The 27,455-nt window shown below is 55.3% G+C and overlaps 12 protein-coding genes across 12 annotated transcripts; 6 read left to right on the top strand and 6 right to left on the bottom strand.

The window, feature by feature from the left end:
* Window positions 1-410: 410 nt before the first annotated feature.
* On the top strand, window positions 411-3,113 carry KRP23_7565 (Multicopper oxidase LPR1-like protein 1; the record flags this gene model as incomplete). The annotated part of the gene is made up of 1 exon (XM_067892898.1): window positions 411-3,113. The coding sequence occupies one exon, from the start codon at window positions 411-413 to the stop codon at window positions 3,111-3,113; it is 2,703 nt and encodes a 900-aa protein (XP_067744733.1).
* Window positions 3,114-3,195: 82 nt separating this feature from the next.
* Window positions 3,196-5,970, bottom strand: KRP23_7566 (Multicopper oxidase LPR1-like protein 1; the record flags this gene model as incomplete). Its single annotated transcript, XM_067892899.1, has 1 exon — window positions 3,196-5,970. The coding sequence occupies one exon, from the start codon at window positions 5,968-5,970 to the stop codon at window positions 3,196-3,198; it is 2,775 nt and encodes a 924-aa protein (XP_067744734.1).
* A 2,216-nt stretch (window positions 5,971-8,186) lies between these two features.
* Window positions 8,187-8,597, top strand: KRP23_7567 (histone H3; the record flags this gene model as incomplete). The annotated part of the gene is made up of 1 exon (XM_067892900.1): window positions 8,187-8,597. One exon carries the CDS (start codon window positions 8,187-8,189, stop codon window positions 8,595-8,597), a length of 411 nt encoding a protein of 136 aa, XP_067744735.1.
* A 276-nt stretch (window positions 8,598-8,873) lies between these two features.
* On the top strand, window positions 8,874-9,425 carry KRP23_7568 (MIP18 family protein galla-2; the record flags this gene model as incomplete). The annotated part of the gene is made up of 2 exons (XM_067892901.1): window positions 8,874-9,006; window positions 9,073-9,425. 2 exons carry the CDS (start codon window positions 8,874-8,876, stop codon window positions 9,423-9,425), a joined length of 486 nt encoding a protein of 161 aa, XP_067744736.1.
* Window positions 9,426-9,539: 114 nt separating this feature from the next.
* On the bottom strand, window positions 9,540-11,048 carry KRP23_7569 (uncharacterized protein; the record flags this gene model as incomplete). The annotated part of the gene is made up of 1 exon (XM_067892902.1): window positions 9,540-11,048. The coding sequence occupies one exon, from the start codon at window positions 11,046-11,048 to the stop codon at window positions 9,540-9,542; it is 1,509 nt and encodes a 502-aa protein (XP_067744737.1).
* A 526-nt stretch (window positions 11,049-11,574) lies between these two features.
* On the bottom strand, window positions 11,575-12,840 carry KRP23_7570 (putative protein phosphatase 2C 59; the record flags this gene model as incomplete). The annotated part of the gene is made up of 2 exons (XM_067892903.1): window positions 11,575-11,695; window positions 11,771-12,840. 2 exons carry the CDS (start codon window positions 12,838-12,840, stop codon window positions 11,575-11,577), a joined length of 1,191 nt encoding a protein of 396 aa, XP_067744738.1.
* A 143-nt stretch (window positions 12,841-12,983) lies between these two features.
* KRP23_7571 (Maleylacetoacetate isomerase) lies at window positions 12,984-13,797 on the bottom strand (the record flags this gene model as incomplete). Its single annotated transcript, XM_067892904.1, has 3 exons — window positions 12,984-13,289; window positions 13,359-13,550; window positions 13,630-13,797. The coding sequence occupies 3 exons, from the start codon at window positions 13,795-13,797 to the stop codon at window positions 12,984-12,986; spliced, it is 666 nt and encodes a 221-aa protein (XP_067744739.1).
* Window positions 13,798-14,715: 918 nt separating this feature from the next.
* KRP23_7572 (Sugar transporter SWEET1) lies at window positions 14,716-15,516 on the top strand (the record flags this gene model as incomplete). Its single annotated transcript, XM_067892905.1, has 1 exon — window positions 14,716-15,516. The coding sequence occupies one exon, from the start codon at window positions 14,716-14,718 to the stop codon at window positions 15,514-15,516; it is 801 nt and encodes a 266-aa protein (XP_067744740.1).
* A 126-nt stretch (window positions 15,517-15,642) lies between these two features.
* KRP23_7573 (uncharacterized protein) lies at window positions 15,643-17,880 on the top strand (the record flags this gene model as incomplete). The annotated part of the gene is made up of 1 exon (XM_067892906.1): window positions 15,643-17,880. One exon carries the CDS (start codon window positions 15,643-15,645, stop codon window positions 17,878-17,880), a length of 2,238 nt encoding a protein of 745 aa, XP_067744741.1.
* An 81-nt stretch (window positions 17,881-17,961) lies between these two features.
* On the bottom strand, window positions 17,962-19,406 carry KRP23_7574 (uncharacterized protein; the record flags this gene model as incomplete). Its single annotated transcript, XM_067892907.1, has 3 exons — window positions 17,962-18,953; window positions 19,017-19,213; window positions 19,279-19,406. The coding sequence occupies 3 exons, from the start codon at window positions 19,404-19,406 to the stop codon at window positions 17,962-17,964; spliced, it is 1,317 nt and encodes a 438-aa protein (XP_067744742.1).
* A 165-nt stretch (window positions 19,407-19,571) lies between these two features.
* On the top strand, window positions 19,572-21,347 carry KRP23_7575 (putative methylenetetrahydrofolate reductase; the record flags this gene model as incomplete). Its single annotated transcript, XM_067892909.1, has 1 exon — window positions 19,572-21,347. One exon carries the CDS (start codon window positions 19,572-19,574, stop codon window positions 21,345-21,347), a length of 1,776 nt encoding a protein of 591 aa, XP_067744743.1.
* Window positions 21,348-21,970: 623 nt separating this feature from the next.
* Window positions 21,971-22,731, bottom strand: KRP23_7576 (40S ribosomal protein S23; the record flags this gene model as incomplete). Its single annotated transcript, XM_067892910.1, has 3 exons — window positions 21,971-22,238; window positions 22,302-22,461; window positions 22,722-22,731. The coding sequence occupies 3 exons, from the start codon at window positions 22,729-22,731 to the stop codon at window positions 21,971-21,973; spliced, it is 438 nt and encodes a 145-aa protein (XP_067744744.1).
* Between the last annotated feature and the right edge of the window lie 4,724 nt (window positions 22,732-27,455).

The following is a 27,455-nucleotide window of genomic DNA, read 5'->3' on the forward strand; positions in this document are numbered from 1 at the left end:
GATAGCTCATCTGAAGTCTACACGTCGCAGCACCATAAATACCAAACAGAGCCAACTCCCATTTGCATTGACAGTAGTTTCAGGCACCCTGTCAAGACAGTCAGATTGGTCAGAGGCACGTGCAAGTGGCGCCAAAGCGTTTTAAAATGGCGACACCACCATAAAGATTCCTCACAGGATGGCCTCGTTGCGCTGGTTCAGTAACCACCATGCCTGCACGGCACTATCGCTGCTCGCGCTACGATAGACAGTAGTTTCGCGTTGTCTGCATCCAACCAACATGTCCAGATAAGCTGCGTCTCAAGCCCGAGTTGCTTGGCACAAGTCCCTCATTCCGAATTTCCCGTTCTTCGACACCACCTCATCGGCACGCCCTGCAACAGGCGAATCGGTACTCAAGACCCATCAGCATGCGCTTCCTTGGTGCCGCTGCAGCGGTGACAGTGGCGTGGGGTGTTTCGTCACCGGTCAATGCGCTCACGGACCTCAAAGAAGACTGGCAAGCGTACACGAGTGAGTTACCCATTCCGAAGGTGATCGACTTGACCAATGGCGGTGCCATTGAAATGCAGATCGGCCGCTCGACGCACAACTGGACGGGCGACGGGTCCATTTCAGGCGCCATCTATGGGTATGCACTCAAGAACGAGACGCCGTCGTTTCCGGGGCCCACCATCAAGGTCGCCAAGGGCGTTCCCATCAACATCACCTGGTACAATGAACTCGACGCTCCCCACCTCCTGCAGGAAAGCGTCCAGACGACACTAACGCAGCAGGCTTCGCAATGTTATCCCTATTGTGGAGTACCCGTCGTCACGCACGTCCACGGCATGGAATCGCCTGCGAGATACGACGGACTGCCGTTTTTGTCCATCTACAAGAACCAAACGCAGGAGTTCCACTACCTCAACAACCAGTCGGGCTCCACGAAAACATATCACGATCACTCGAACGGCCTCACGCGGCTCAACACGTGGGCTGGTCTCGTTGGACTGTACATCATCGAAGACGCCGAGTCGGACAAGACATTCAACCTGGACATTGAAACGGATATCCCGCTTGCGCTGGCGGACCGGCTAATCAGCAACTCCGGCAAGATCATGTACTCGGATGACAACTGCAACGAAGGTGCCACACTGTGGGTGCCCGAGTCCTTCGGCACTGTCAATCTGGTGAACGGTGTGGTTATGCCATACGTCAAGGTTCCTCCTGCCCAAGTTCGCTTCCGCCTCGTGAACGTCGCTAACGCTCGCCACTACAACCTGACGGTTCCGTTTGCAGACAAGTGCAAGGTGGTGGCAACGGACTCGGGCTACGTGGGCTCGCCGACAGCATTGTCTGCCGATCTTGTGGTGTTCCCGTTCGAACGCGTGGAATTTGTGTGCGATTTCACTGGTGTCGCCGATGGCACCACGTACGACCTTGTCGACAAGCAAACATCCTCCCAAGCGACGATATACGATAACCGCGTGATGCGGTTCCGCATCGTTGAGAGCTTGAAGACAAGTACGATGAAGGTGCGCGAGATTCCGTCCACGCTGACCCCGTACAAGTCGCTGAAGGAGCTGTACGAGGCTGGAGGAAAGGAGCGTACTTTGATTTTGGGAGAGATCGAGGAAACACTCCTTTGTCCATCCATGAGTCTGCTTCTGTATCGCTCGCAGCAAGTGAACACGTCGGGGATTACCGGGCATCTGCACTGCACCAAGGGAACGGTTGAGAAATGGAACTTCCAGAACCCCACCGATGACCCGCACCCGTTCCATTGGCATGTTATTAACGCGCAGTGCGGTGAGACCGAAGACACAGTGAACACGAACGCGCTCAAGGACGTGGTTGTGATCCCGAATGCCGATGGTCGCGCATCTGACACGATCACCCAAGTGTGCTATGTGGCGTGCACCCCTGGAGACTATCTGCTCGAGGGCAGTACGCGCGGTGCCAAGGAGTTCAACTTTGAAACGACGGAGCCGTACGTCGCGCACTGTCACATCTTGGAGCACGAAGAGAACGCCATGATGGCGTTTTTCAACATCATGGATGTTGATGATGGCTACGCGGACGACAATGGCATCACTCCTGGCACGCAGATCACCAACACGGTCATTGCTACTGCCATGTGCATGAGCGTCCTGGGTGGTCTTGCCACGACGCTGTCGATTCTGGTGATCTCTGTGAAGAGCTTGAACTTCTTGGCAAGCCCGACAGCTCTGGCTGTGGCGTTTGCACTGTCGTCAGGAGTGATGCTGTTCATCGGTCTTGCGGATCTCTTTGCTGAGGCATTGACGTTCTATCGAGCAGCATACACGACCGGTAATGTGGATCCGGAGGCTTACGAAAAGGGCGGATCGACCAGTACTGGTGTTTGTGACAACACGTGCAACGGCAACGCGTACTTGACCACAGTGGCGGCATTCTTTGGTGGTGTGCTGATCATCCTCTTCGTGGAGTTCGTGGTTCACGGCGTCTTCAACAGAAACAAGAAAGCCGAGAAAAACGCGAATGAGAACTTGGAGGATGGCGCCGAGGGCTCCATTGAGTCCCCGGCCTTTGATAGCTTGACGGGCGACCAAGGCCGCGAATTGGAGAGCCCAAGACCCGGTGAAAATGCTGCCCCTGTTGTACCAGGACTAAAAGCGAAGGAGGAATTCCGTCGAGCTGGCGTCATGACGGGCATTGCCGTCGCCATTCACAACTTCCCCGAGGGACTGGCCCTCTTTGTGTCCTCACTCTCTGGTCTTCGATCGGGCGTCGTGCTCTCCATCGGAATCATCTTGCACAACTTCCCCGAGGGAGTCGCCATCGCTGCTCCGGTATACTACGCCACGGGCAGTAAGATGGAGGCGTTCAAGTGGACGGCGTTGAGTGGAATTGCTCAGCCTTGCGGAGCTGCAATTGGCTGGGCTGCTGTGTCTGGAGGTATGAGCTTTGGCCTCCAGGCGTCGCTGTACGGCGTTGTTGCTGGTATGCTGGTCTGCATCACGGTGAAGGAGCTGATCAAGGGCGCCTACAAGTTTGACCCCAAGGGGAAAGTGTTTGTGGTCGCCTTTTTCGGTGGCATGGCGATCATCGCATTCAGTATCATGGCTCTCAAGTATGCCGGCTCAAGCTAGAAGATAGCCACGTTTTCTTAGAAATCAATTGACAGACTTTGCATTATGTTTCTGCTACGAAAAGTGGTTGTTGGCCTTGCACCTAGCTTGAGCCAGCGTAGTTGAGAGCCACAAGACTCAGCGCAATGATGGCGATACCAACGAAGAAAGACGGCACGAACAGTTTGCCGCTCGGGTCGAACTTGTATGCGCCGGGCAGCAGCTCCTTTGCGGTGATACACACCAGCATACCAGCAACCAAGGCGTACAGCGTGGCTTCCAGAGCGTAGCTCATGCCGCCCGAAACAGCAGCCCAGCCGATACCAGCGCCAAGAACCTGCGCGAACCCACTGATGATCGTCCACTTGAACGCCTCGACCTTGCTTCCCGTGGCGTAGTACACAGGCGCCGCCACGGCCACACCCTCCGGGAAGTTGTGCAGAATGATACCAACCGAAAGCACAATGCCCGTGCGAAGCCCAGCAAGCGACGACACGAACAGTGCCAAGCCCTCGGGGAAATTGTGGATAGCAATGGCGATACCAGTCAGCACACCCGCACGACGGTACTCTTCCTTCACCTTGTCCTCCTCGAGGAGCGCCTTCGACTCTTCTGTCACCGGACTCGCAAGTTCCTGGCGCCGTGCATCGTCCGGAAGTGGTGTACCAGGTACTGGGGAGGCGATGTGCACAATGTTGGGCTTCTCCGTGCCATCATCCGCCATCATGGCCTTCTCAGCGTCTGCCTGGGCCAGCTCCAGGTCAGCGTTGGCAGCGGCTGCCGCAGCAGCTCTATCCTTGCGCTCGAAAACCGAGTGCACCAACCACTCGACCAGCAAAATGATAGCCATGCCCACGAAGAAGACTCCCGTGGCGGCCAAGTACGTGTTACCGTTGCAGGTGTCATCGCATGTGCCGGTGGACGTAGTGCTGCCACCGTGCTCGTAGGCCTCCGGGTCCGACGTACCAGGGGTGAATGCGGCGCGGAAGTACGTAAGGGCCTCGGCGTACAGATCAGCGAAAGCGATGAAGATCATGACACCAGCGGACAGAGCGAAGGCGATCGAAAGCGAGCGCGGGTCGGCAAGGAACTTCAACCGCTCCACCGAAATCACGAGCACCGACAGCGTGGTAGCGACACCACCCAGCACACTCATGCCCATGGCCGTAGCAATCACAGTGTTGGTGATCTCTGTGCCCGCCGTGATACCGTTATCGTCTGCGTAGCCGTCGTCCACGTCCATAATCTTGAACCAACTCATCATCGAGTTCTCTTCGTGCTCCAGGATGTGGCAGTGAGCAACGTAAGGCTCCGTCGTGTCGAAACCGTAGTCCTTGGCACCGCGAGTGCTGTTGGCGATCAGGTACTCGTCGGGGGTACAAGCCACGTAGCACACCTGGGTGATCGTGTCCGTAGCGCGGTCACCGGCGTTCGGGATCTTGGCAACATCCTTCAGGTGGTTCGTGTCGATGGTTTCTTCAGTGTCACCGCACTGAGCGTTCACCAGGTGCCAGTGGAACGGGTGCGGGTCATCGGTGGGGTTCTGGAAGTTCCACTTCTCCACCGTGCCCTTGGTGCAGTGCAGACTGCCCGTGATGGTAGTCATGTTGATCTGCTGCGACCGATACATGATCATGTCGTACAGGGGGCACTGCAGCGCGGTATCCATTTCTCCCAGGATGACCGTGCGCTCCTTGCCGCCGGCCTCATATAGCGACTTCAGCGACTTGTACGTCACGAGAGTCGACGGGATTTCGCGGTACTCCATCGTGTCCGTCTTGAGGCTCTCAGCAACGCGGATCCGCATGATGCGCACGTCGTAAACCGTAGGCTGGTCAGCCGTTTGGTTATCCTCGAGGTCGTACGTCGTGCCGTTCGTGTCGTTCGTGAAGTCGCAGACGAACTCGATGCGCTCGAACGGGAAGAGGACGAGGTAGTCACTGAACGACTCGGGCTCCTGCACGAACCCAGAGTCGCTGGCAACGATCTGGCACTTGTCCTTGAAAGGCACCGAGATGTTGTAGTGACGCGCGTTGGCAATGTTGATCATCCGGAAGCGCACTTGAGCAGGAGGCACCTCGACGTAAGGCATCACGACACCGTTCACCAGGTTCACGGAGCCGAAGGACTCCGGGACCCACTCGGTCGCGCCTGCGTTGCAGTTGTCGTCCGAGTACATGATGTCACCCGTAGTGTTGATCAAGCGGTCGGTCAAAAGCAGTGGGATATCCGTCTCAATGTCCATGTTGATGGACGCCTCGAGCTCTTCGTCCGTGATGATGTACGCCCCCATGAGACCAGCCCAAGTGTTGAGGCGCGTGAGGCCATTGGAGTGGTCGTGGTAGAGCTTGGTGGACGCGGACTGGTTGTTGTAGTAGTGGAACTCCTGCGACTGGTTCTTGTAGATGGACCGGTACGGCAGTCCGTCGTACTCGGGAGGAGACTCGAGTCCGTGCACGTGCGTGACAACCGGCACACCGCAGTACGGATAACACGCGGACTCGACGTTGTTGAGCGAGTCTTCGACGTTGTTTTGCAGCAAGTGCGGCTGGGTCAGCTCGTTGTACCACGTAATAGTGATCGGCACGCCTTTAGCGACCTTGATGGTCGGGCCGGGCATGGTGGGCGTCGAGTTCTTGAGGGCGTAACCGTAGATGTCGCCCGAGATGGAGCCATCCGCGGTCCAGTTGTGCGAGGCGCGAGCAATCTGCATGTCGATGGACCCTCCGGCAGTCAGGTCGATGACCTCCGGAATGGGCAGTTCGCTGACATAGGCGTCCCAGTCCGTTTTGAGGTTCTCGAGCGCTTCGGAAGGGGCCAAGACGGCGGTGGCGGCGACTGCCACTGCAGCTACCGACAGTGCAGAGCGAGTGAGCATGGCTGGCGTTCGAGGAGGTGGAGTACTCGGAAGCCTGCGAATTGCAGAATGAGACGGAAGCAAAGCCGTCGCGCTGGTCGAAGCGAGCGGTGCCCGCTGGACCATTGGAACCGCCGAGGTCCCGGTGGAAACGGAGGAGCGGCATGTAAGAGAATTAATGCCCTCGCCCATGAGCACGGCCATCCTGAGATGTCATGGTACCTGTATTGAAATCCACCAGCTTTTGCAGCAGACTCCGTCAAACCCGATATCAATTGCGGTATCGGATCCTGGTTTACATTCCCAAAGACCCCTCAAACTGCATGCTTGGCAGAGCTGACACGGATGCGATCTCGCAGGGTCCGGGGCTCGTGCAGAGCGGTGCAAACACCAAAACGCAGCAGGATCCGGTCAGCATGTAGCAGTGCTCCGGCTCAGCTACAGGCGTCCGGTTAAAGCCCAGCCAGCGCGGACGCGTGCACCAGGCCAATCACACCGGAGACCGTTGCCGAATGGGGCGAGGCAACGGCCAGATGTGCAAGCGCTCGCCGGCTTCCTCCGACTCGGTTGAGATGATCCACCAAAGTCGATTGAGGATCAATCGATTGATGCAATTGCGATCCTCGCAGCGGGGATCACCCTGCGCACTGTTAGCCTGCATCACGGATACGTGCTCTTACTAAGGGCAACACGTTGTTGCGGCCACCACCTCCCGCACTTTTGCCGATGTTTATACATGTAGCAACCATGGACCCGGGTCTCAGGTGATGGAGGTCTCCTGACTGCAGGTTGTCTGCGAAATGCTTAATCGCCAGCGCGCGATTTGCTAAAGCCAGATAAATGAGCCAGGCGTGATTAATGAGCCTGGACGGGATCCTCAGTCTTGTGGCGACTCGCCACAAGACTGCCACTGGCGCCTCGCTGCTCTGCTCCTTCACGCCAGTCACCGGCGTCAGTCATTCCGTCAGTCATCCCGCGATGGCGGACTTCCGGCATTTTACTGGCGGGGCCTCTGCTGCCTCCATGCGTCAAGAGTCTTCCAAAGGTTCCTCATATATGTACGTGTGTTTCAGAGGGCTGACGGCAACACCGAGAGGCCAGGAGAAAGCACGCGCCGCGAGCTCCTGCACGAACTTGCACCATTGCCAGCAAGCAAGACAGCGATTGCGCGACAAGCACATCTCAGTGAAACCCGATTCGTGCGAAGCCTTAGGACCCAATTAAGCAGCACCGACTGGAGGAAGGCACGTGTTCCGACGCCGCGATGGTTACCATCGGGGTTCCCCTCGTCGTTTACTGCCGCTGGCTGATCCCCGATCGCGTGGTACAGTTCGTGGCGTGTTTTTGCCGTTGGGATGAGGCGGGCCACCAGTAAAGGCAAATCCCCGCGCCCCGCAGCATGTATTTCAAGTAATTGCTTGCGTACCGCGACCCGGTCTTTGGGCGAAGCGGTCGAGGTTAACCTGCTAGCGGTGGCGACTACACCTTTAGAATGCGGCGTCCATGTTTCGATGCCTCCCGTCCAGCGGAATAGCCTGGGCACTTGCTTTAGAGGGCCATGGTCGGGCGGTTTGCGTCGTTCCTCCTCGTCTCACGTTTGGGCATGCTCGGTCGTTGCACAGGGTCCCTCGTTCGTCCACGCGAGCGATCAATCTATGCGCAACGCCCCGAGCGCTGCCTTGATTCGAGACTCGATCCGCTATACTATTTTTTTAATTTTGTTTTCCTCCCAACAATAGGCATCCTAAGAAAAATGTGCAGCTAGCACGCACCACTTGGAATGCGCTGCTACCCGAAAAACACTACACGTACCGGTAGTAACGCGCATTTCTGCAAGGGTGGAACATGGAGTGATACGTACATGTACAACGCCCATGAGTGGCCACCGCGCCAGATCGAGACACCACACTTTCGTTATGCGGCAGTTCGCAGCTCACAGCACAAAATGACGAAAACTACGCTTTTGAAACTTGGTAAGTATATGGATAGATGATACCCAGTAACATGCTGGACACCCCCCTCCCCACGCTTGTTCTTACGATGTATTCATACACGCAGCCGGCGACTCACGCCTTATGGCACCTGTCGTGTTCTCAGACCGCCTATGCCACGAAATAAAGGCGCCAGACAAACGTGTGCTTTCCTTTCATTCTGCAATTTCGCAGCCAAGTCCCCAAGCCCAGCCCAAACCACTGTATAGCCACGCCCATTTTTAGTAAGCTTTAGTCAAGTTCACCATGGCCCGCACGAAGCAGACGGCTCGCAAGTCCACCGGCGGCAAGGCCCCGCGGAAGCAACTGGCCACCAAAGCCGCCCGCAAGTCCGCGCCTTCCGCCGGTGGCGTGAAGAAGCCGCATCGCTACCGCCCGGGAACAGTGGCACTGCGTGAAATCCGCAAGTACCAAAAGTCGACGGAGCTGCTGATCCGTAAGCTGCCGTTCCAGCGCTTGGTGCGCGAGATTGCGCAGGACTACAAGACCGACCTGCGTTTCCAGAGCACAGCTATTCTAGCGCTGCAGGAGGCATCCGAGGCCTACCTCGTCGGGCTCTTTGAGGACACCAACCTTTGTGCAATTCATGCCAAGCGTGTCACCATCATGCCAAAGGACATTCAGCTTGCGCGCCGCATCCGTGGCGAGCGCACGTAAGATTGGGCAAACCGGTTAGTCGGCTCCTGTCGGCTAGTTCTCCATCCTGGTGTTTTTCAACACCACCCATTTCCAGAGGAAAGAGCACGAGTTCCTCTATCAAACAATCTGCAATAGATGTATACGCACGAGGTGCTTTTCACAAAGACAAAGTAGCCTTCTGTCACGATTGCTGCCTTAATTTCTATTCTTCAACAAACTGGTAAAGCGTAAAACAAAAACTGTCATCTGTCATACTAACTTCCGCTCATTCACCAATTGGTTCAGAAGAAAAGCATGGGGCTGCAGGAGAAGATCAACGCCAACCCGACGGTGTACGCAGTGGCTACGCCGTCGCGCAAGAAGTTCGACGTGGATGAGGCACTGGACGAGAACGCTGCCGACCCGTTCGAGCCCGACGAGGTCTTCGGTGCGGGGCAGCAACAGCAGCATTTTACCGAACAACTTCCTCTAAAATTATTGTTTCTATGGACAGAAATCCTTCGCCACATCAACGACCCGGAGCACCCACTCACGCTGGAGCAGCTCAAGGTCATGTCGCTCGAGAACGTCCACGTGGACGACGCCAGCTCGCGCGTGAAAATCTTCTTCACGCCCACTATCCCGCACTGCAGCATGGCCACGCTCATTGGCCTGTGTCTGCGCGTGAAGCTGCTGCGTTCGCTGCCGTCGCGCTTCAAGGTGGACATTCTCATCACGCCGGGCACGCACTCGTCCGAGGCGGCGGTGAACAAGCAGCTCAACGACAAGGAGCGGGTGGCAGCTGCGTTGGAGAACGCGCATCTGCTCACGGTCGTCAACAAGTGCATTGCTAACACGGACAAGTGAGGGGACACAAGTCCGGCCAGCTTTTGCAGATAAGTTGGGGGTAAATATGATATTGTTCACTGAAGACAGGTTGCTATGGACATTTGGGACAGTCAGGTGGGGTGGTTGCTACTGCTATTGCTGACGCTGCTGGACCATTTGATCGATTACGGCGAGGCGCTGGAGCAGCTTCTCACGTTCTCCGAGGAGCTGGTCGATGTCGAGATCAGGCTGCTGTGTACAGGTCGCTGCAGTGCTGCTACCGATTTTGGAGGGAGAGATATCGCTTGCCTGGTCGTCCCCTCCAAACAGGTCGAGCACATCTATCGAGTCTCCTAACGTGAAGACCTCGCAGGATTCAAAGAACGGAGATGAAGACAGGTCTACATCGAGGCTGCTTGGCGTGACTCCGGTGGTGCTGGGACGCTCTGCTCGACGCTGCTGCGTATTGGCCAGTGCTGGTTGAGCAGTCTTCACCCGTTTCTCAAAGTTGGATGCGTCGCGCTCCAACTGCGAGATCGCTACAGGCACCGCGAGTCCTGCAACGGTCATCGGGCGGTTTGCATCGGTGGTGCGTGCCTTTTTGAAGGCCTCACTCAGCACGTGCATCTCATCCTCGAAGTCATTTCCCCAGCGTTCACGCTCTGCATGATACAGGTCGTTGTCCTCTTGGATGCGAACAAGCAGGGTTTCACGTGCACTGGCCGCGTCTCGCAGCAGCTCTATCCTGCGTTGTTGGTTCAGCCGTCGCAATTGCCCCACTTTCCTTCTGCGACTCGACTCCTCGCTGACCAGTCTCTCACGCTCGGTCTGCTCACGAAGGTTATCCTGCCGTTGTTTGCTCTCTCGGTAGAGCGCTTCTCGTCGCTGTTCACGCTGCCGCTGCCGCTGCTCGGTGCTCAATGATACGCTTTTGCTGAAGAAGCCTTTCAGAATCGGTGCTGCATCCTGGACATTGACCTCAGTGCTGCCATCCTCCTGAGCTTCTCGCGAAGAGATTGACATCACGCGTGTTTGAGTCGGTGCGAACATCGAGTCCTCTTCGTCATCTTCCTCTCCTGGTCTCACTTTCTGTACTGCGCTGGATCGTTGGCGCCGACTATTGCCGCGCCGGTGGCTCGTTGATCCGCGAGATGACCAACGAATCACACAGTCATCGTCGCGACCACTATCGTCGCTGTCATCCGACGCAACATCGCAGGTCACGCTTGGACATGCCCCGAATGTTGTCACCGGAGACCCTGTTGCATCTGTTGAGCTACCCAGAGACTTCTCCGAAGCTACTAACCGCAGCGTTTGTTGACTACCCATAGGACGTGAAGGTGCTTGCTGCAGCTCGGGTTCTTGTAATGAAGCCATGGAGGAGGAAGACATGCGTCCCACCGAAGTCTTGCTGTTGTCAGCAACGCTAATCGGCAGCACTTGGGTGCTCCGAGAACCGCCGAGCTTTTTCCCTCCCGAGAAGATCCGAGTGCTCATCGCAAGTGACACTTTCGACATCCAGGACTCGTGTCGATTTCTGCTTTCGTGGTCGCCCCAGTCGCTACTTCTTCGTGCTTGAACAGGATCGACGGCATGGAAGTCCTTCACCGTATCGTCGGTAGAGCTGTTGGTGGGTTTCCGCTTTCGCCGCCGGTCTGTCATGACTGGCCGCGTGCACGACAGGGCCTCAGCCCAATTGCTGATCTTAGTGATGTGCTTTAATCCCGAGACTTCGTAGCTCGAAGGTCGGGTCAATAGGTGAGAGAGAGAAACCACACACGAAGCCAGCCATCGTCCCTGCTGCCAGCACCAGAACGGCTCTGATCTGACGTCCTCAATTTCCCTGCCCTACCAAAATAGTTGGCTTCAACGCCTATATTAAAATTGCCAATGCTAAGATATCTGCTGCGTCAGGAGGCTGCTGCTGTTCTTGCCTTGGCATCTTTTGAGTGATAGCACCAGTGATACTCGTTTAACCCCAGCGCAACAACTTCAACGTCAGCACGGCTCCATCACAACACCAACAATTGACAGAAGCGCAGCGCGTTTGCAAGATGGGGCTTACATCCGAGGACTGTCTGCAGCTCTCGCGTTAAATAAAAGATTTTGTGCGGACGGGTGGAAGACGACAACGGTCGCAGAATATGACAAAACTGGTGTGGGGGTATCGGACATCGTCACCAGCACCTCAGGTTATTCTGCCGCGAACATTGACCACCATGACCGTCACATTGTCCAGCGTGCCGAGCTCGACAGCACGGTCAGCTAGCATGTTGGCCATCTCTTGGACGTTAAGCCAAGGATTGTTCCTAGCAACAGTCAGGCACCAAACGAACAAGTCAGTCCAAAGTTTCTCAGCCAGCACTATCCAACGCCATTCTCACCTGATACAAGACGCCACCTGCTCGTTACTGAGCACGTCCCACAGACCGTCCGATGCCATGACAATGTACTCGTCTTCTCGATGCAGCTCATGCACCGTCACCTCTGGGTCGGCGATCACGACCTGACTCAACTCAGCGTCTCCAAAAGCCCTTGCCACAGCCAGACGGCCATTGACGCGGGCCACGCCTTTCACATACAGCACCATGCCGCCTTGCTCCTCGATTCTCTGCTTCTCCTGGTCGTTTGAGGCCTTGTGGTCCGTCGTGAGCTGCGTTACCTGCGCCACCTTGTCTCTCTTGGACACCATGATCGCCCTGCAGTCTCCAGTGTTACTCAGCACGGCTCTACTGCCTCGAATCAGCAGCGTCACCGCCGTAGCCCCTCCTTCACAGTGTCCGTCGCGTTCTCGCTTCAAAATCTCGTCATTAATGGCCAGACTTGCGGAGCGACACGCCGCCGTCAAGTCGCTCATGTACTCTGGTGCTGCCAGCATATACAGCGGGAACAGTAGCGCTAACAGCGACGACGCCCGCGCGCCTCCGTGGCCGTCGTACACGCCAAAGAACTGCGTGTCCTCGTCCGCGCGTGCGTACTTGAGCAGGTTCCGGACCTTCAGCGCGGGCGCGCGGCCTCCCACCACAAAGTTCTCGAGCACTTTACCCTGCAATAGGTCTGCAAAACACGGGGCGATGGCGCGCGGGGCCACGTCCAGCAAGCCGCGGCCGTACAGGTCCAGGTTGTCAATAGCTCGGAAGCGGTCCTCGTTGCCCAGCCGCGCGCCGTTGCGCGTGCACACGGCGAAGCTGTTGGGTTTGTTGAAGGCGATCTCCGGGTCCACGGCGCCAATGGCCGCGACTTCCGCGCGGCTGGACGTGTGCAGCGATGTGGCCGAGACGGTGCCGCGCGTGGGCGAGAGCGACGACGAGCGGCCAGAGTGCTCAGCCGCCACGGACACGGCGGACGAGCGGCGCGTGAGGAAGCGCGCCAGGTGGCGCCCGAAGAAGCTCGAGCGCTCCGCCTTGGCGAACTCCTCGGACCCGATGACGCTGCGGCGAGGCCCCCCGAGCATGAGAGCGAGGCTTGTATAGTGAAGGGGTGCAACAGCATCACGAACTGTGAGCCACAATTGGTGAAAACAGCTGCGCGTCCGACTATTTTTAGAAATGGCTACATTGTTTTGATGTGTGACGATGGGTGCACTTGGCTTGCGATTCAGCAGCAGTCCGGCATGGCGTCTGGACGAGAGCTCACGAAGGCCGGCAGCTGCTCCAGTGTGCCCACCACCCGCGAGATCTGAGGATACTTCGCCAGGTCCACGCCGCACATGCGCGCGTTGATCACCTGCGGCAGCAGATACACGTCCGCCAGGGTCACGAGGTCGCCTACGCTGAACCGCCCCGCGGAACGGGCCAACTCGATCTCGACAGCCTCAAGGCCGCGCTCGATCCAGAGCTTGTTCCAAGCCACGACGAGCGCTTGGCGCTCCTCGGCAGTTTCTGGCGACTGCAAGTCCGCGACCTGAGACAGCAATCTAGTCAAAACGAAGTCCAAGCTGATACAAACTAGATTCCTCAGTTGATACCTTACCTTGGCCGACAAACTGATGCTCTGAGCTGGCTGGATGTCGCAGCCTACGATGCCGCATAGGTTGCGCACTTGAGCGCGCTGCAGTAGGTCAGTCGGCATCAGCGGCTTGCTCGGGTGGGCCTCCTCCAAGTACTCGAGGATCGCGCCGGACTGGGCCAGCACGTGTCCGTCCACTACCAGTGCGGGGACGCGCTTTCAAGGGGACGACTGGATTAGACTATCGGATCGATAGACTCGGCGATAGTGCACGCGGTGGAACGGCGTACAGTACCTTGTTGGGATTCAGCTTTCGGAACGCGTCGTGACGCTGCTCGCCGCCGCCCGACGCGAGTAAATTCACTGGGCGGTACTCGTACTCGATGCCTTTCCACGCCAGTGCAATACGGACTCGCCAGGAGCAACTGCTCCTCCAGTAGCTGAAGAGCTCGTACTTGGGCATGTCGTGCTTCTTGGTCCCAGACACAATTGCGTTGTGTGCCACGCGGCAAATACCCTATATTATGAGCTAGCTGGTCGTGGCAATTGACCTTCACTCGTGTGCACACTTGGACCTACTAATACGAGTCATCGCGTCGCGACACCACTTCCGGTGATGCTGCGCACGAATCAAATGCATTTACGTGCGCACAAGCGTTACGCGCAGTGTACTCAATGAGTCACCACCTTTTGACAGCAGGATAATGCGGCTCCCATGGATCCATACTCGCTACGTGCTTGCAATACACGGGGCTTCTGAGCTACAGAAACAAGGACACTGAGAAGATGGACAGAATAACCACGAGCTCACTTTCGCGCTGGCATGCAAACGATTTGATGTCGGTCGGTGAGCTCCTCAATCCTCACGACGTGAACATCGTTGTGGAGGAGCCCGGATGGTATTAACTGTGATACTGGCTCAAATGTACCATCATTCGTGCGAACGCTATAGCCTGTAGTGCATGGGGTGTCGGATAGAGGCCTACAAGAGATGCAACATATCGGATACACTCCCTGAACGAAGCAAGGCCACAAGCAGTCAGAAGTCGTTGGTAGACTTCTCCGCGCCTCCTATACAGTTGTGTCTTGTGCATCGCAACTGCTCTTTTTCATAGTTAAGTGCCTCTATATAAGAAACTTTGTATTCTTTTGACAACTCAGGGGTGAGAGGGCTGTTGAGAATGCACTTCCACTCAAAAGGAGGTCACTCATCAAGCACATCATCTGAATAATGCCGTCACGCCACAGCAGATGCGTTGGCAGACTGCTGGAATAGCCCCAACGTGCGGATAAGTTTTGATACAATACACTTTGATAACAATAATACTTGCGTCGACCTTTGTTCATTTCCCACTCGACATTTTACCAACAACTTCGCAGTATGGCAAACCCAGACTCCGTGTTCGTCGTCAAGATACTTTGCGCGTGCTCTGCCACTGCCATGATCTGCAGCCCAGCTATCCTGATACGCCGGATTTACAAGGAGAAGAAGGTGGGCGTGGCCTCCGTCATCCCGCTCACGACTTTATTTGCCAACTGCCACACTTGGATGTTGTACGGCTGCATGATCAAGAATTGGTTCCCTGTATTCTGGATCTTCCTCTTCGGCGACGGAGCCGCGCTCGTCTTCCTCGCTGCCTACTGGGCGTACTCGCCTCAGCGGTGCTACGTGATTCGCGTTCTAGCAGTGACGTCTGCGATCTTGCTCGCTCTCAGCGTCTACGCTGTTATCGGAGGCTTGGGATATACACGACAATCACGCAGCAGCGTAGGTTCGATCATGGGCATCATGGCGGACCTATCTGCTGTTTGTCAGTACGGCGCACCGATGGAGAAGCTCTTGCAAGTGCTCAAATTCAGGTCTGCCGTCTTCATCAACGCGCACATGGTGATGGCAAGCTTGGTAAACAACTGCATGTGGTTCACGTACGGCATCCTGACGGGCAACTGGTTCATCATCTCGCCAAACGTTTTGTTCATCACGCTCAACGCGTTCACGCTGGGGCTGTACGCTGTGTTCAACCCGAAGACGCACCCTCTTCCGGATGACTTCCCCCTGGATCACAGCGAGAGAGCGTCGGCCTCCCTGCAACTCACCCCAAAATGCAGCCTCCACAGTGATGCGCATGGCACGCCTCGCAGTCCAGTCTTTGAGACCATCCGCTCTCCGCTGGAGAAGTAGGGCGACTTGTCAAAAATACAACTTCAACATGACGACCATCGGAAAGTGGTGTGCACCACACACCGCGCCCTTTCAGATCCAAATCTAAAAGATACCATTTCAAAGAGCTCCGATCGATTGACACACATGCCTCCGATTTTCCTGCTGCTGCTTCTGCAGCTCATTTGTCCCGTCCGCAGCTCGACTCCCCACTGCGCTCAACTGCGGATCCCTCCTGCCAACGTGGAGCACGCGCTGCTGCACCTCGACACGTTCAATCCGGTGGAGGACCTGGCCAACACTGCCTGCGCCTCCTTTGGAGTGCCCAAGTACAAGTGCGGGAGCGTCAAGAAGGAAGTACTGGAGGCGATGCAGGAAATGGCTCAACTGGCCATTCGAGAGGCTGTCGTGAACGTGTCGCTGGACCGTTCACTGGCCTACGACGTCTGGATATTCGATGAGGACTCGCAGCAGCAGGTCAAAGCCCCGGAGTCCCTTGTGGTCTACCCGGAGCAGCCGCTGGCCGAGACCATGTTGGCATATTGTGCTCGATTCAAATTGGATAGTCTGAGTTGTGAAAATGCTGCGGTGGGTATTGGGGGCCTGTTGGCAAGAGATTGGGGCTGTGACGACCCGGTGAAGAGAAGCGCGGATTCAGGGAAAGAGCTCGTGGAAATCCCGCTCGTTCTCGACCAACAGGAGTATCAGCTTCAGGTGGATGTGCTAAGCGACGGCACGGCAGATGCAGCAAGGTTCTGTGTGGAAAATAAAATTCACATAACAGACTGTGCAGCGCTCTTTCGCGTCGTTCACGAACAAGTGAAGGGATTTCAACCAAAACGTGCTGGCGAGGACGAAGATGAGAATGAAGAGGAATGGGGAGAACGAAACCATGTACGACGGCGTCTGCGGGTCGATGGTCCCACTAATACGCGCCTGTACCCGCAGTCGGAGCGCATTCACGTCAAAGTGGACTGGGAACGAAGCGGAACAAACTCCGACGAGGAAATTGCCCCAGAGGAGGTTTGCCTCTATTCCGAGTTCCTTGCGAAGCCTATACAATGCTTTATGGTGCCTCAAACGGATCCCCTCTATATTAACTCGTACTCGAGCGAAGGTTACCACATCCTGTTTTTCACAGACAAAAGTGGTGAGGAGATGTTGGCTGCGACAATATTCCAAGTCGTGGTGCCCAAGGTTGAGCTGCTGGATGTATTCACCTCAAAGCCAGAATCGGGAAGGAGCGACAGCGAGTATTTGATGGCGAAAATTCGCACGACGCTCTTCGATCCGTTTGATCCAGCACACCGCGTCTGTATTGTTCTCGACGACTCATTCGATTGCTTGAACCCTGAGTGGATGGCGGTTGACGAGCGTGAACTGCACCATGGCACGAAGACGGAGCCTTTCAGCCAAAGCGTGACATTCCGCTCCCCGCTGGACCATGTGCCGTTCAGTCGCACCAATGACCACACGATCAGTGTGATTCTACTAGTCGAAAACAACAAGGGGGTGCATCTATCTCCTACACTCGCCTTCGACGCCGCGCCGAATGTAAATCGTCTCGATGTCACTTCAAGGCTTCACGTGCTGGACTCGAGAGTACATACACCCCAACGACCTCGGGTTTGTCCAGATGCCCTTCTTTCTTCCTCAAGTCTGCGATGGATTTGCGAACTTTGGCGTCACGAATGGGGCATTCATTCCCAAAATGGTGAGGATGGCATTCTACAAAAAATCTTCCGTCACATTGGTACAAAGAGCAAAGCATACGTCGAGTTTGGCACTGAGAGCGGCCATGAATGCAACACACGACTGTTGCGAGAAGTTCACGGCTGGAAAGGGCTTTTGATGGACTCGGGCTATGAAGATGATGCGATCGACTTGCACCGTGAGTTTATTACTCGTGACAATTTCATGCACCTGCTTGGTGAGAAGTACCAGAAGCTTGTTCCTCACGACCTTGATCTTCTGTCGATTGATGTGGACTTCAACGACTTTTGGCTCCTTAGCGCCGTAGACTTGTCCGTCGTGGCACCACGCGTGGTGTTAGTAGAGGTGAACAGCCATATCCCTCCCAGTGAAGCTCGAACGGTACAATACGATGATAGCGAAGATGGAAGTGGTGGCTGGGATGGCTTTTCGTCGTACTTCGGCGGCAGCGTTGCTGCTTTTCACCGTTGGGGCACTCAGAACGGGTACTCACTAGTGTACTGCGAATCGCACGGTGTCAACTGTTTCCTTGTGCGAAATGATGCTCTAGGGGGCTTCAACGTGTCAGCAGTCCTCGGACCCGACCAGCTCCAAGCTCCGCCTAACTTCTTCGGCCAAGGTTGGAGCTACCCGGACACGTGGCAACCTCACCACAAATGGATATGGCTTTGACAACCTCACGTAAAAGAACCTCTATAATGTGTATTCGCGTCGACAAGTAGCACTTCTGTCTTCTATAACAAGGCGGTCTTTTCACTCGAACTTGGTTTTGATCATGACACTGGCACAGCACGTACTTGTTTCGATGACCCATTTATCTCCGCCCGCACCTTGGTCGCCTACGTGGGTAGCGTCGAAATCAGCGATGCGCAGAAATACCTGCCGTTGATCCGTAATGGCGCGCTCCACCACTGTCACTGCACCCCCACAAGGAATGCGTCCCACAGGTGCCGCCGTCAACTCTGGTTCCAATCGAACAGGGGCACCAGAGTCTTGAACACAGCGATATTTCTCCTTTCTGGGCGCAAGGGTTGACGAAGACCACGGACCCTCTACCTCGTTTAGCACAGATTCGTTATCAAGCGAGCGTTCGACAACCCACGCCGGGCCATCGAAGTACCTGCCGTGCAGTCTTAGGAACACGACTCCGCCTGGGGCCACAGTAGCCTCCACCACCTCGACCACATCTCCGTAGAGTACGTATCCCAGCTCTGAGATTTCCAGATCGGCACGCTCACGCACTTTACAGCCTTCGACTACACATCGGAAGAACCTCCTAGACAAGTTCTCGTCACCCGAGCCAAATGGTCCTTCATGAGACTCGAGTAAAACTTCGTTGCGAATAGAGCGGCAACACACCCACGCCTCCTTGATTTGTTTCTCGACCTCATCTTCCTCTTTGCTTGCATCCGCAGCCTTGTCGTCATGCGGTTCCTCTAAATACACTGTTGGGTCTTCCTGTTCCACCTTTGAGTCACTCAGCTCGTTGCAAGTAGGCTCCGTAGCTTGGGGTAGGCGTCCAGTCTTGGTCCCGTCTCGAACAACGACACTCGGAAGATATGGCCCCTCTAACCGCACCATCGGGTCCCCCTGCTCGTTGCATATTGGCGCCGTAGCACGGAAGACACGCCCCAAAGGGATATAACCGAGCAAGGGAGACGCAATGTTATGCTTCACACGCACCGACACGCCTCCACTCTTGCCTCGGTGACAAACACGATAATAGTGGTCGAAACTCCACTTGCCTGTTGGAAAAGAGCGGCAGTCAGAGCCAAGAACTCCAACAACAGAACCAACCAGAAACATACTTGCAACATGAGCTGGCGAGGCGGCAGCGGCTCGATTGAGTTCCTGCACGCAGTCCCTGCACTTGGCATCCAGCAGTTGCGCCTGCCGCTTGGAGAAGCTCGTCTTCGGGAGGCTCTGGAAGCACTGCACGCAGCGCTTGAGTCGTGGCTGAGTATCCGTTTTCACGTTTGCCTGCTCCACACAAGCTCTGCACTTGCTGCAACACGCAAACGCTGCAAATTAGCTCCATAACAATAATTCCGCTGCAATTCCGCGACGTACGAGCTCGGTTTCGCCAGTTGGTGGCGTGAGAAGCCCCTCGACGCTAGCGCCCGGCCACATGCAACGCACATTCGCCGCTCCTGCTGCCCCGCGAGTGTTTTGGCCCATGTTGCTGCCGTGCGCGTCATGCTCCGCCAGCAGATCCGGTCGAGTCAAGTCTGAGTGTACTGTACCAATTCCGCGGTACAGAGAGGTCAATTGGTATCATAGCCGTGAGCAGCTCCCAGCCATCACTTCCAGTCCGCAATAAGCCCCCGAGGTGGTACCTTCACTCTGCGTGGCGCTGATTCAGAATGAAGATCATCGACAAGATCAACGCGAGCGTGGAGCGGCAGGAGTGCTTCTACTCGTTCGAGTTCTTCCCGCCCAAGACGCCCGCGGGCGTGGACAACCTGTACGCGCGCATGGACCGCATGGCGGCGCTGGAGCCGCTCTTCTGCGACATGACGTGGGGCGCCGGCGGCTCGAGCGCGCAGCTCACGCTCGAGCTGAGCGCCAACGCGCAGAAGCTCAGCGGCCTGGAGATGCTCATGCACATGACGTGCACCAACATGGCGGAGGCCGACATCAAGAAGGCGCTGGACCAGGCCAAGGACGCTGGCATTCAGAACGTACTCGCGCTACGCGGAGACCCCGTGCGCGGCGCCTCGAGCTTCGACGAGTGCGACCGCGGCTTCTCGCACGCGGTGGACCTCGTCCGCTTCATGCGCGAGACGTACGGCGACCACTTCTGCATCGGCGTGGCCGGATACCCCGAGGGCCACACAGAGAGTCAGGACAAGAAGCTGGACATCCAGTACCTGAAGGAGAAGGTGGACGCTGGCGCAGACTTTATCATCACACAGCTCTTCTACGACGTCAAGGTGTTCGTGGATTTCGTCAAGGAGTGCCGCGCCGTGGGCATCACGGTGCCCATCATCCCGGGCATTATGCCCATCCAGAACTACGGGGGCTTTGAACGCATGACGTCCTTCTGCAACACATTCGTGCCCGAGGACGTGCGCAAGGCGCTCGAGCCGATCAAGGACAACGACGAAGCGGTCAAGGACTACGGCGTGCAGCTCGGCATCACTATGAGCCAACAGCTCATTGATGCTGGTGTGCCGGGTTTGCACTTCTACACGCTCAACCTGGAGCGCTCTGTGCGTCGCATCCTGGAGGGCCTGTCGTCGCTGTCCAGCCGCGTCCCGCGTCGTGAGCTGCCCTGGCAGACGTCGACGCTATCGAAGCGTTCGGCCGAAAGTGTGCGCCCGATCTACTGGTCGAACCGCCCGAAGAGCTATGTGAACCGTACGGCCATGTGGGACGAGTACCCGAATGGCCGCTGGGGCAACAGCGAGAGCCCTGCCTTTGGTGAGCTCACGGAGTCGCACTTTGCACCGACCAACACGTCGACGCCCAGCGAGCGCCGCGCCAAGTGGGGTGAGGCCCCTGCTAGCAAGGAAGACATTCGCCGTACATTCGTCCAGTACGTGCGTGGCGAGATCTCGAGCCTGCCGTGGTGCGATGCCGCGCTGCACGCCGAGACGTCGACCGTCCAACAGGAGCTCGCCGCCGCCAACTCTGCTGGGTTCTTGACTATCAACAGCCAACCGCGCGTGAATGGTGCACTGTCTGACGACCCGATGTTCGGATGGGGTGGCCCTGGTGGCCGTGTGTACCAGAAGGCGTACGTGGAGTGCTTCGTGTCGCCCGAGAACATGAAGATCATCATTGAGAACGCTGCCAAGAAGCCGTCCGTGCAGTACCACGCCGTGAACCTGAACGGCCACTCGTACTCGAATGCCAGCAAGTCGGCTGTGGCCGTGACGTGGGGCGTGTTCCCCAACAAGGAGATCCTGCAGCCCACAATCGTGGACAGCAGCAGCTTCCTGGTGTGGAAGGACGAGGCTTTCGCGCTGTGGCTCAAGCTCTGGGCGTCGTTGTACGCGGACGGCAGCCAGTCGGCCAAGCTGCTGCACGAGGTCCACGACACGTACTTCCTGGTGAGCATCGTGGACAACGACTTCGTGAACGGCAACATCTGGGACCTGTTTGAAGCCTCCGTTTCCCCCGTCAATTCGCCGTAAGGAATGGTCTCGGAAGAGGTCAAAGAAGAGGAAGAGAGGAAGAGAAAAGAATGTTAGAGGCTGCGTGCTTTGGCGATGCTACAAGACGCCGAGCCCCGTCCTCCTAGTCGCGCAAGCTGGTTGATACAGAAGACCGCTTGATGCCACTGGGACGATGGGGGAAGCTCGCAGCTCGAGTCACGCTTTGCATGTTGTGCATGCTGCACTGGACTAGAAGAGATTGCCACCGAAATGGCTTCAATATGATCAACCACTGCAACATCACATCACCTACTTTCGTCTTCACTAAAAAAAAAAAGACCCACGGCACCTCGTTGTTCAGCACTGCATGTAAATCTTGGTCTCCTCCAGCTTCACCACCACCGTTTATCAGATGCAACAGTTCCATCTGATCGAGCTCAACAAAAGCACCGGCATACATGACAAAAAGCAAAAACAGTCGTGGCTGGGCAAGCGATTCCTTCTTATCCGTGATTATTGGATTAACCGTGTCAGTTCCAGCAGCAGCTGAGCTGGTTGAACGAGCTCTGCAAGCCAAAGCGACCCGAGGCCGCCTCGGTCCCTACAGTAGGGTGCAGCCGACGCCACCACGGAAGAGTTCCCCACATCGACGGGCACATAATCTACGAGCGCGGCTTCTCCTTCTTCTCCTTGTACAGAGCGAGCAGCGACACGCCCGAGACCTTCACGACCTTGAAACGCACACCGGGGATATCACCGACGGCGTGGCCACGGCGACCGAAGCCCGAGATCAGGACCTCGTCGTTCTCGTCCACGTAGTTCAAGCAGCCATCACGCGGCACGAAGGCGGCGATCTTCTTGGAGTTCTTGATCAGCTGCACACGGCACGACTTGCGAATGGCAGAGTTGGGCTGCTTGGCCTCAATGCCGCTGTAACACAACAATGACGTCAGTACTTTGCAGCAAATATTGGAGGAATAGTAGCAGGCTTACATCTTCTCCAGGACAATGCCCTTGGCCATGGATGAACCACCGAGCGGGTTGGCCTTCATGGCCGTCACCGAGTGGCTCTTGTTGTAGGACTTCTGCGCCCAGCGCTGCGTGCGGCGGTGCACGCGCAGCTTACGTGCGCAGCGAATGCCCGAAGGTTTGTCTGCAAGAAGGAACCGGCACAAAAAGTCAGCAATGCTTTCTCCTGTCGCGTCGCCTGATGTCGGTCTCCACAGCCTCGACCCCCAATAGCCTCTGTTGTCCCCTCCTGTTTATTGTCACTTTGTTGCTTGCATCCTGTCACTTCAAATTATTACTGGTCCTGTGTGCATCTTCAGTGCTGCTCATTGGTGCTAGGAGGAGACACGAGGCCCGTTGAAGGGCGTGCAGGAGACCACTGCGCTGCATGGGTAGGCAACTCACGCTTGGCCATTTTTCAGTCGGAGGAATTTCGGAATGCCCGGGAGAATGAATGGAAGGGGTAGTGAAGCGGACTTAGTCGGATAGATTGATTTTGGTTGGCTGAAATTATTCGCAAAAAACAAAAATCGCGGTTCGTAAAAAGCAGTTTTTTTAAACTGTTTGCCATGCTCTGACTCAGATCTCCTTTTCCCGCGTTTTAGTGACTTAACAAGCTACATGATGCTTCATTGCCTATTTAACTTGGTATCATGTCAGTGTATAAGGTACGTCAGTTTGATGTACTTCCTTTAAACAAAGGTCTGATAAATATATCAGCATTATTTCAGCCCCTCTTTAGTGTCGTCAAGCACTTGTTATAGTCTGGAATATACAACATTTAGGTACCTTTATGTAAGAGTTTGGATTTGTTGGACATCTACAGAGAAATTTTATATAAGTAAATATCATTATACCCAGGTGAGTGTGGTCGTTTCTCAAATTCGCTCAGACTTCAACAAAGCGGGTTTACACTCACAATCAGTGTGTACGGCCGCAGCGAGGGTTGAAGGGGCTGGACTGCCTCGCCCACAAAGTGTCGGCGTGCAGGGACATGAGGTTTGTTTTACTAGCTGCGGCTCTTTGCCATGGTGAGATACAAGGTAACTAACATGTTTGTTCACGATTGACGGCTCGTATATGTTGAAGGTGTTGGCTGAAAGTAGAGCAGAAAGAAGATTGAGTAGTAGATGACAAAAGACGAAGTGTGTAACGGGGTACACCGACGTGTACCCATGTTACATAAAGAGTGACGGGATGTCTCTCTTTTGTGCCCATGGTACGTGGTACCGGTTGGTGGTGAGCCAACCATTGGGCACTTGTTTAGCCTTTACTATAGTTGACTTAGAGTTTGTACGGATCAAGCTTGGCTCACCTATAACATATATTCAGTCCTTAACCTACCGTCTAAGTCGTAGTCGATTCCTTTAGGCCGGGAACCGTGAATTTGTTGTTCACCGAGAGATTACATCCTTTAGCACTTCTTCTGTGCTAGGTGCAGCGTGCCCCGTCACAAAGTGAGTAATATTAGAGTGAACGGAGTTAGGAGGCTGTCCGAGGGACAGCGTAGTGATGACTGGTCTACAAGCCAGACATGCGAGCGTTGTGGTGTCCGTTATGGCATGTGGATACCATACTTATCGGTTTAAAGGGATCCCATAGCTACTTACTACTTCTATCCATCTACTGCACCCCCGAGTGTTGCAGCTTGGGAGGAGCCTGTAGCAACTCATCGCGCAGCCATCCAGGCCTGCAATTGCACGACACTTGCCGTGTGGGCCTTGGCGTGCACACCACAGCGTATATTGAGTTGGGTGATGTTGTAGGCGAGTGCGTGGGGCGGCTTTTCGAGTACCCCGCCGTTATTGAAGGCCAGCCTCGACAAGCCATCAAACAAAACAGCGAATACACGGTGCTGCTCAACGCACAGTCGGCGTCGGGCGTGTACGTCTACATCGAAGCGCTGAATTGCGGTTCGATCACACTGTTCATGAGCCATTCCTGCAACCCCAACGTGGAGTTTGTGAAGATTCAGAACGGAACCACCGTGAAGGTGCTTGCGAGGATGATCAAGGCCGTTCGCCCTGGCACGCAGCTTACTGTCAACTACAGTGACGAGGTCTGGTTTAAGTGCGCGTGCGACACGTGCTAGGTTGACTCCGATGATGATGAAGAGTAGGTGAAGGCTTTAGCGAGAGAACGATACGCAGGCATCTAGCACTTCGAGAATAACGCTAAGTCTCCAAGCACATGCATAACTATTCACACGAACTTCTGACCTGTCTTCTCCGAGCGAGGACATTGTCCAATCTTCTTTTCCTCGCGTGCGCTAGGTCGACCTGAGTGCAACCATCATCTTGATGACCCTTCGCGCTTGGAATCTGTGATGTTCAGCTCCTGGACACATTTGCAGCAAAAGCTCACATATAGTAAGTGACGAATAGCTAGGGAAACACCATTGCGTGCACGGCTCACCTATGATTGTGCTTACCTGTGTCCTAGAGGTTTAGAAAGTAAGCGCTGGACCCACTGACAAGGTCTCCCTCCTTGAAGCGCGTTCACTGTCTGTTGCTTACGTCTCGACTTCATACGACTCACGAGCACCTCATTCCCGGTACTGTCGATGTAGCCCAAGCTCCAAATTGCGTAGAGCACGTGAATGCAGGAGCCAAATGCGAAAAAGCAGCTACAACCGCACGACTTGCGTCAATATCTACGACCCATCCACCTCAAGGCTGTCCTTCCACTTCCATGCGGGCATAGTTGGAGCCCATCTGAGCCAATACTACGTTAGCCTCTTCCGAACGTTTGTTCGGAGCGGCGCTGATGCGATCAACCAGGCGTGACTGAGCCTGAAGGGTGCGGGAGACTCCAGAACCCACTATTCCTAGTTGCTTCTCGCTCCACGTGCCCATATAACCTTTGCGTTCCATCTCCGAGGCTCTGCGCGTGAGGGTTACTGTCGGAACAACGTCAAAGCAAAATGGGCGACCGTTTCACGACTGGTCCTCGCAGCAGTTCTTTAGCTTCCACATCAGTGCTTCCATTTTCAACCGTCGGCGAAGAGTGTAGTCTCGCTTGAGCAGGGCGTTGAAGGTCTCCACAGGATTGTTTGTAGAGGCAAAACCAATAGGCGTAGCGTAGATCTTCCACGTACTAAAGCGCCCAAACAGCCATTGGGCGCGCATATACTGCGTGAAGCTCCACAGGAAAGGTTGAACTCTCCACTTGCGTACAGCGTAGTCCTGCATTTCGAAAAACTGCATCTCGCTCCGCGCGAAGTGTAAGTCGTACATGTCTTTGACTATTGCACTCGCCACGAGTGAGGGAAATCCTTTGATCGCGTTGTAGACCTTTTCCATAACATAAAAAAACATTAGTGTTTGAAGCTGTCCACCACTATCAACAACGGCGACCAGCGTGTTGAACTGAGCCTGATCAGCGTCTGTCATGGTGTACTTGAGCACCAGTTCGCGCGATGTGATTCAGAAGTGCAGCCTGCGCAGCGCCATCAGCGCGCTGAATTACGTATTGTGTCTCCTGCGACGCAATGACGAGAGCCACGAGATGGAAACCGCGCGATCAGACAATTCTACCACGAGCACCGGGTACTCGCGGAAATTCATCTTGTACGTGGCATCCACATGCAAGATGAAACTCTCGGGCGGAACCGTGAGCCTCTGAATGAGTGCCGTGGTTGTGAAGCCAATAACGAGCGGCCGTTCATTAGAGCCGTTGCCAACGGTGGGCTTGCCATCGCGATCCAAATCCCAACCAAAGGTGAATGCCTGCGTCACCGGTTCCTCTCCTGTGAAAGCTCTTGTGTAGATCCAATCCCTCAGGTCGTCGACGCGGTCGTTGTTCACGAGATACGTTTGCGAGTAGTGATTAACGAAGGTCTGCACTGTGGTCAATGCTGGAAGCTCCTCTAGCGCGGTCTCAAACTTCCGAGCCATTGCGTGGCGAATCCTCATGGGGCGGAGGTGATGGTTGGTCAGTTCGTGACAGAAACTCCTACTGCGTGCTCGCCGAGCTCGTAGATAGACACCTCGTCGCAATCCAGAAAACTCAGCGTCTTGCCCCGCCACAGGTAGACAAACACACAAGCAGAATCGCAGGCTTCAGAATTGCATACGAGCAACCTATAGCTCTGATGCGGCTCGAAGTCCGAGCAGGCCATGACGTTGCTCTTCGTGATCTTGAAGGACTTCATGTCGCTCAGCACAGTGTCCGCGTCCCCCACATCGACGCCGAGCGCCACCTCTCGCCAAGCAATGCGCTTGGGCATGTTTGCATGCGTTCTCGGCTGGAAGGGAGAGCTGCGCCTGCCGATCGTTGGCACCCAGCTGCGACATTTGTGATTCACCAGTCGGTCGTCCGACCGTTGATGCTGCCCATCCCAGGTCCCAAGCCATCCATCCGTACTCATCGACCAATCACCTGGTCGGACACGATCAATCCATCTCCCAAAACTTCTGGTCACTTCTCCACAACGAAGAAAGGGGAAATGTACATACTAAATAGGTAATCGCACAGATCGTGTACAGTAAAATCCACAGACTTGCCAGTGGCGCATGCACCGCAATTTAGTGTCTCATTGTTGTAGCCAATAAAAAAAAAGGTAGAATCCACGTCAACACACAACTCAAAGCCGACAGAGTTCTCTATTTTCCTGCGAACTCCCTCTTTTTATGGACCGCGCGCTACCTCTGCCGTCTCGTAACATCTATCGATGGTTGACCAACGTGTCCTAATCTACATCAGTCTACCGAATTTCTCGATGAGCTGTTCCTCCGTGGTACATCGTCAAAGGGGTACAGCTTAAAGAGGAAGTCACTTTGGGTGCAACCGCCTGTCATTGGACTAAACTACGATGCAGATCTTCGAGCAGCCAGGTCCCGCACGAGTTCTCTGGCCCTGTCGGGAAAGAGCGCAAAATAGGTCATTGGTAGATCGGGTCAAGTTAGGTCAGGAAATAAACACGCCATGCAGATGGTACTGCAGAACGATATCTGCGGAGTGCAGAAGTAGCTTATGGAAATGTGCATACAGAACAACTCTGAGTAAGCAGAAATGCTGTTAACCGCCAATCGGCTAAGATACTCCTCTTTAACCACCGACAACATATATATAGAACAACAGTATATAACGGACGCCTCTTAAACGATTCCCTCATTCCTTCTTTTCCCGGGTATCCCT

Source organism: Phytophthora ramorum, assembly GCF_020800215.1.
Source record: "Phytophthora ramorum isolate Pr-102 chromosome Unknown Phyram_PR-102_s0006, whole genome shotgun sequence".
NCBI lineage: Eukaryota > Oomycota > Peronosporomycetes > Peronosporales > Peronosporaceae > Phytophthora > Phytophthora ramorum.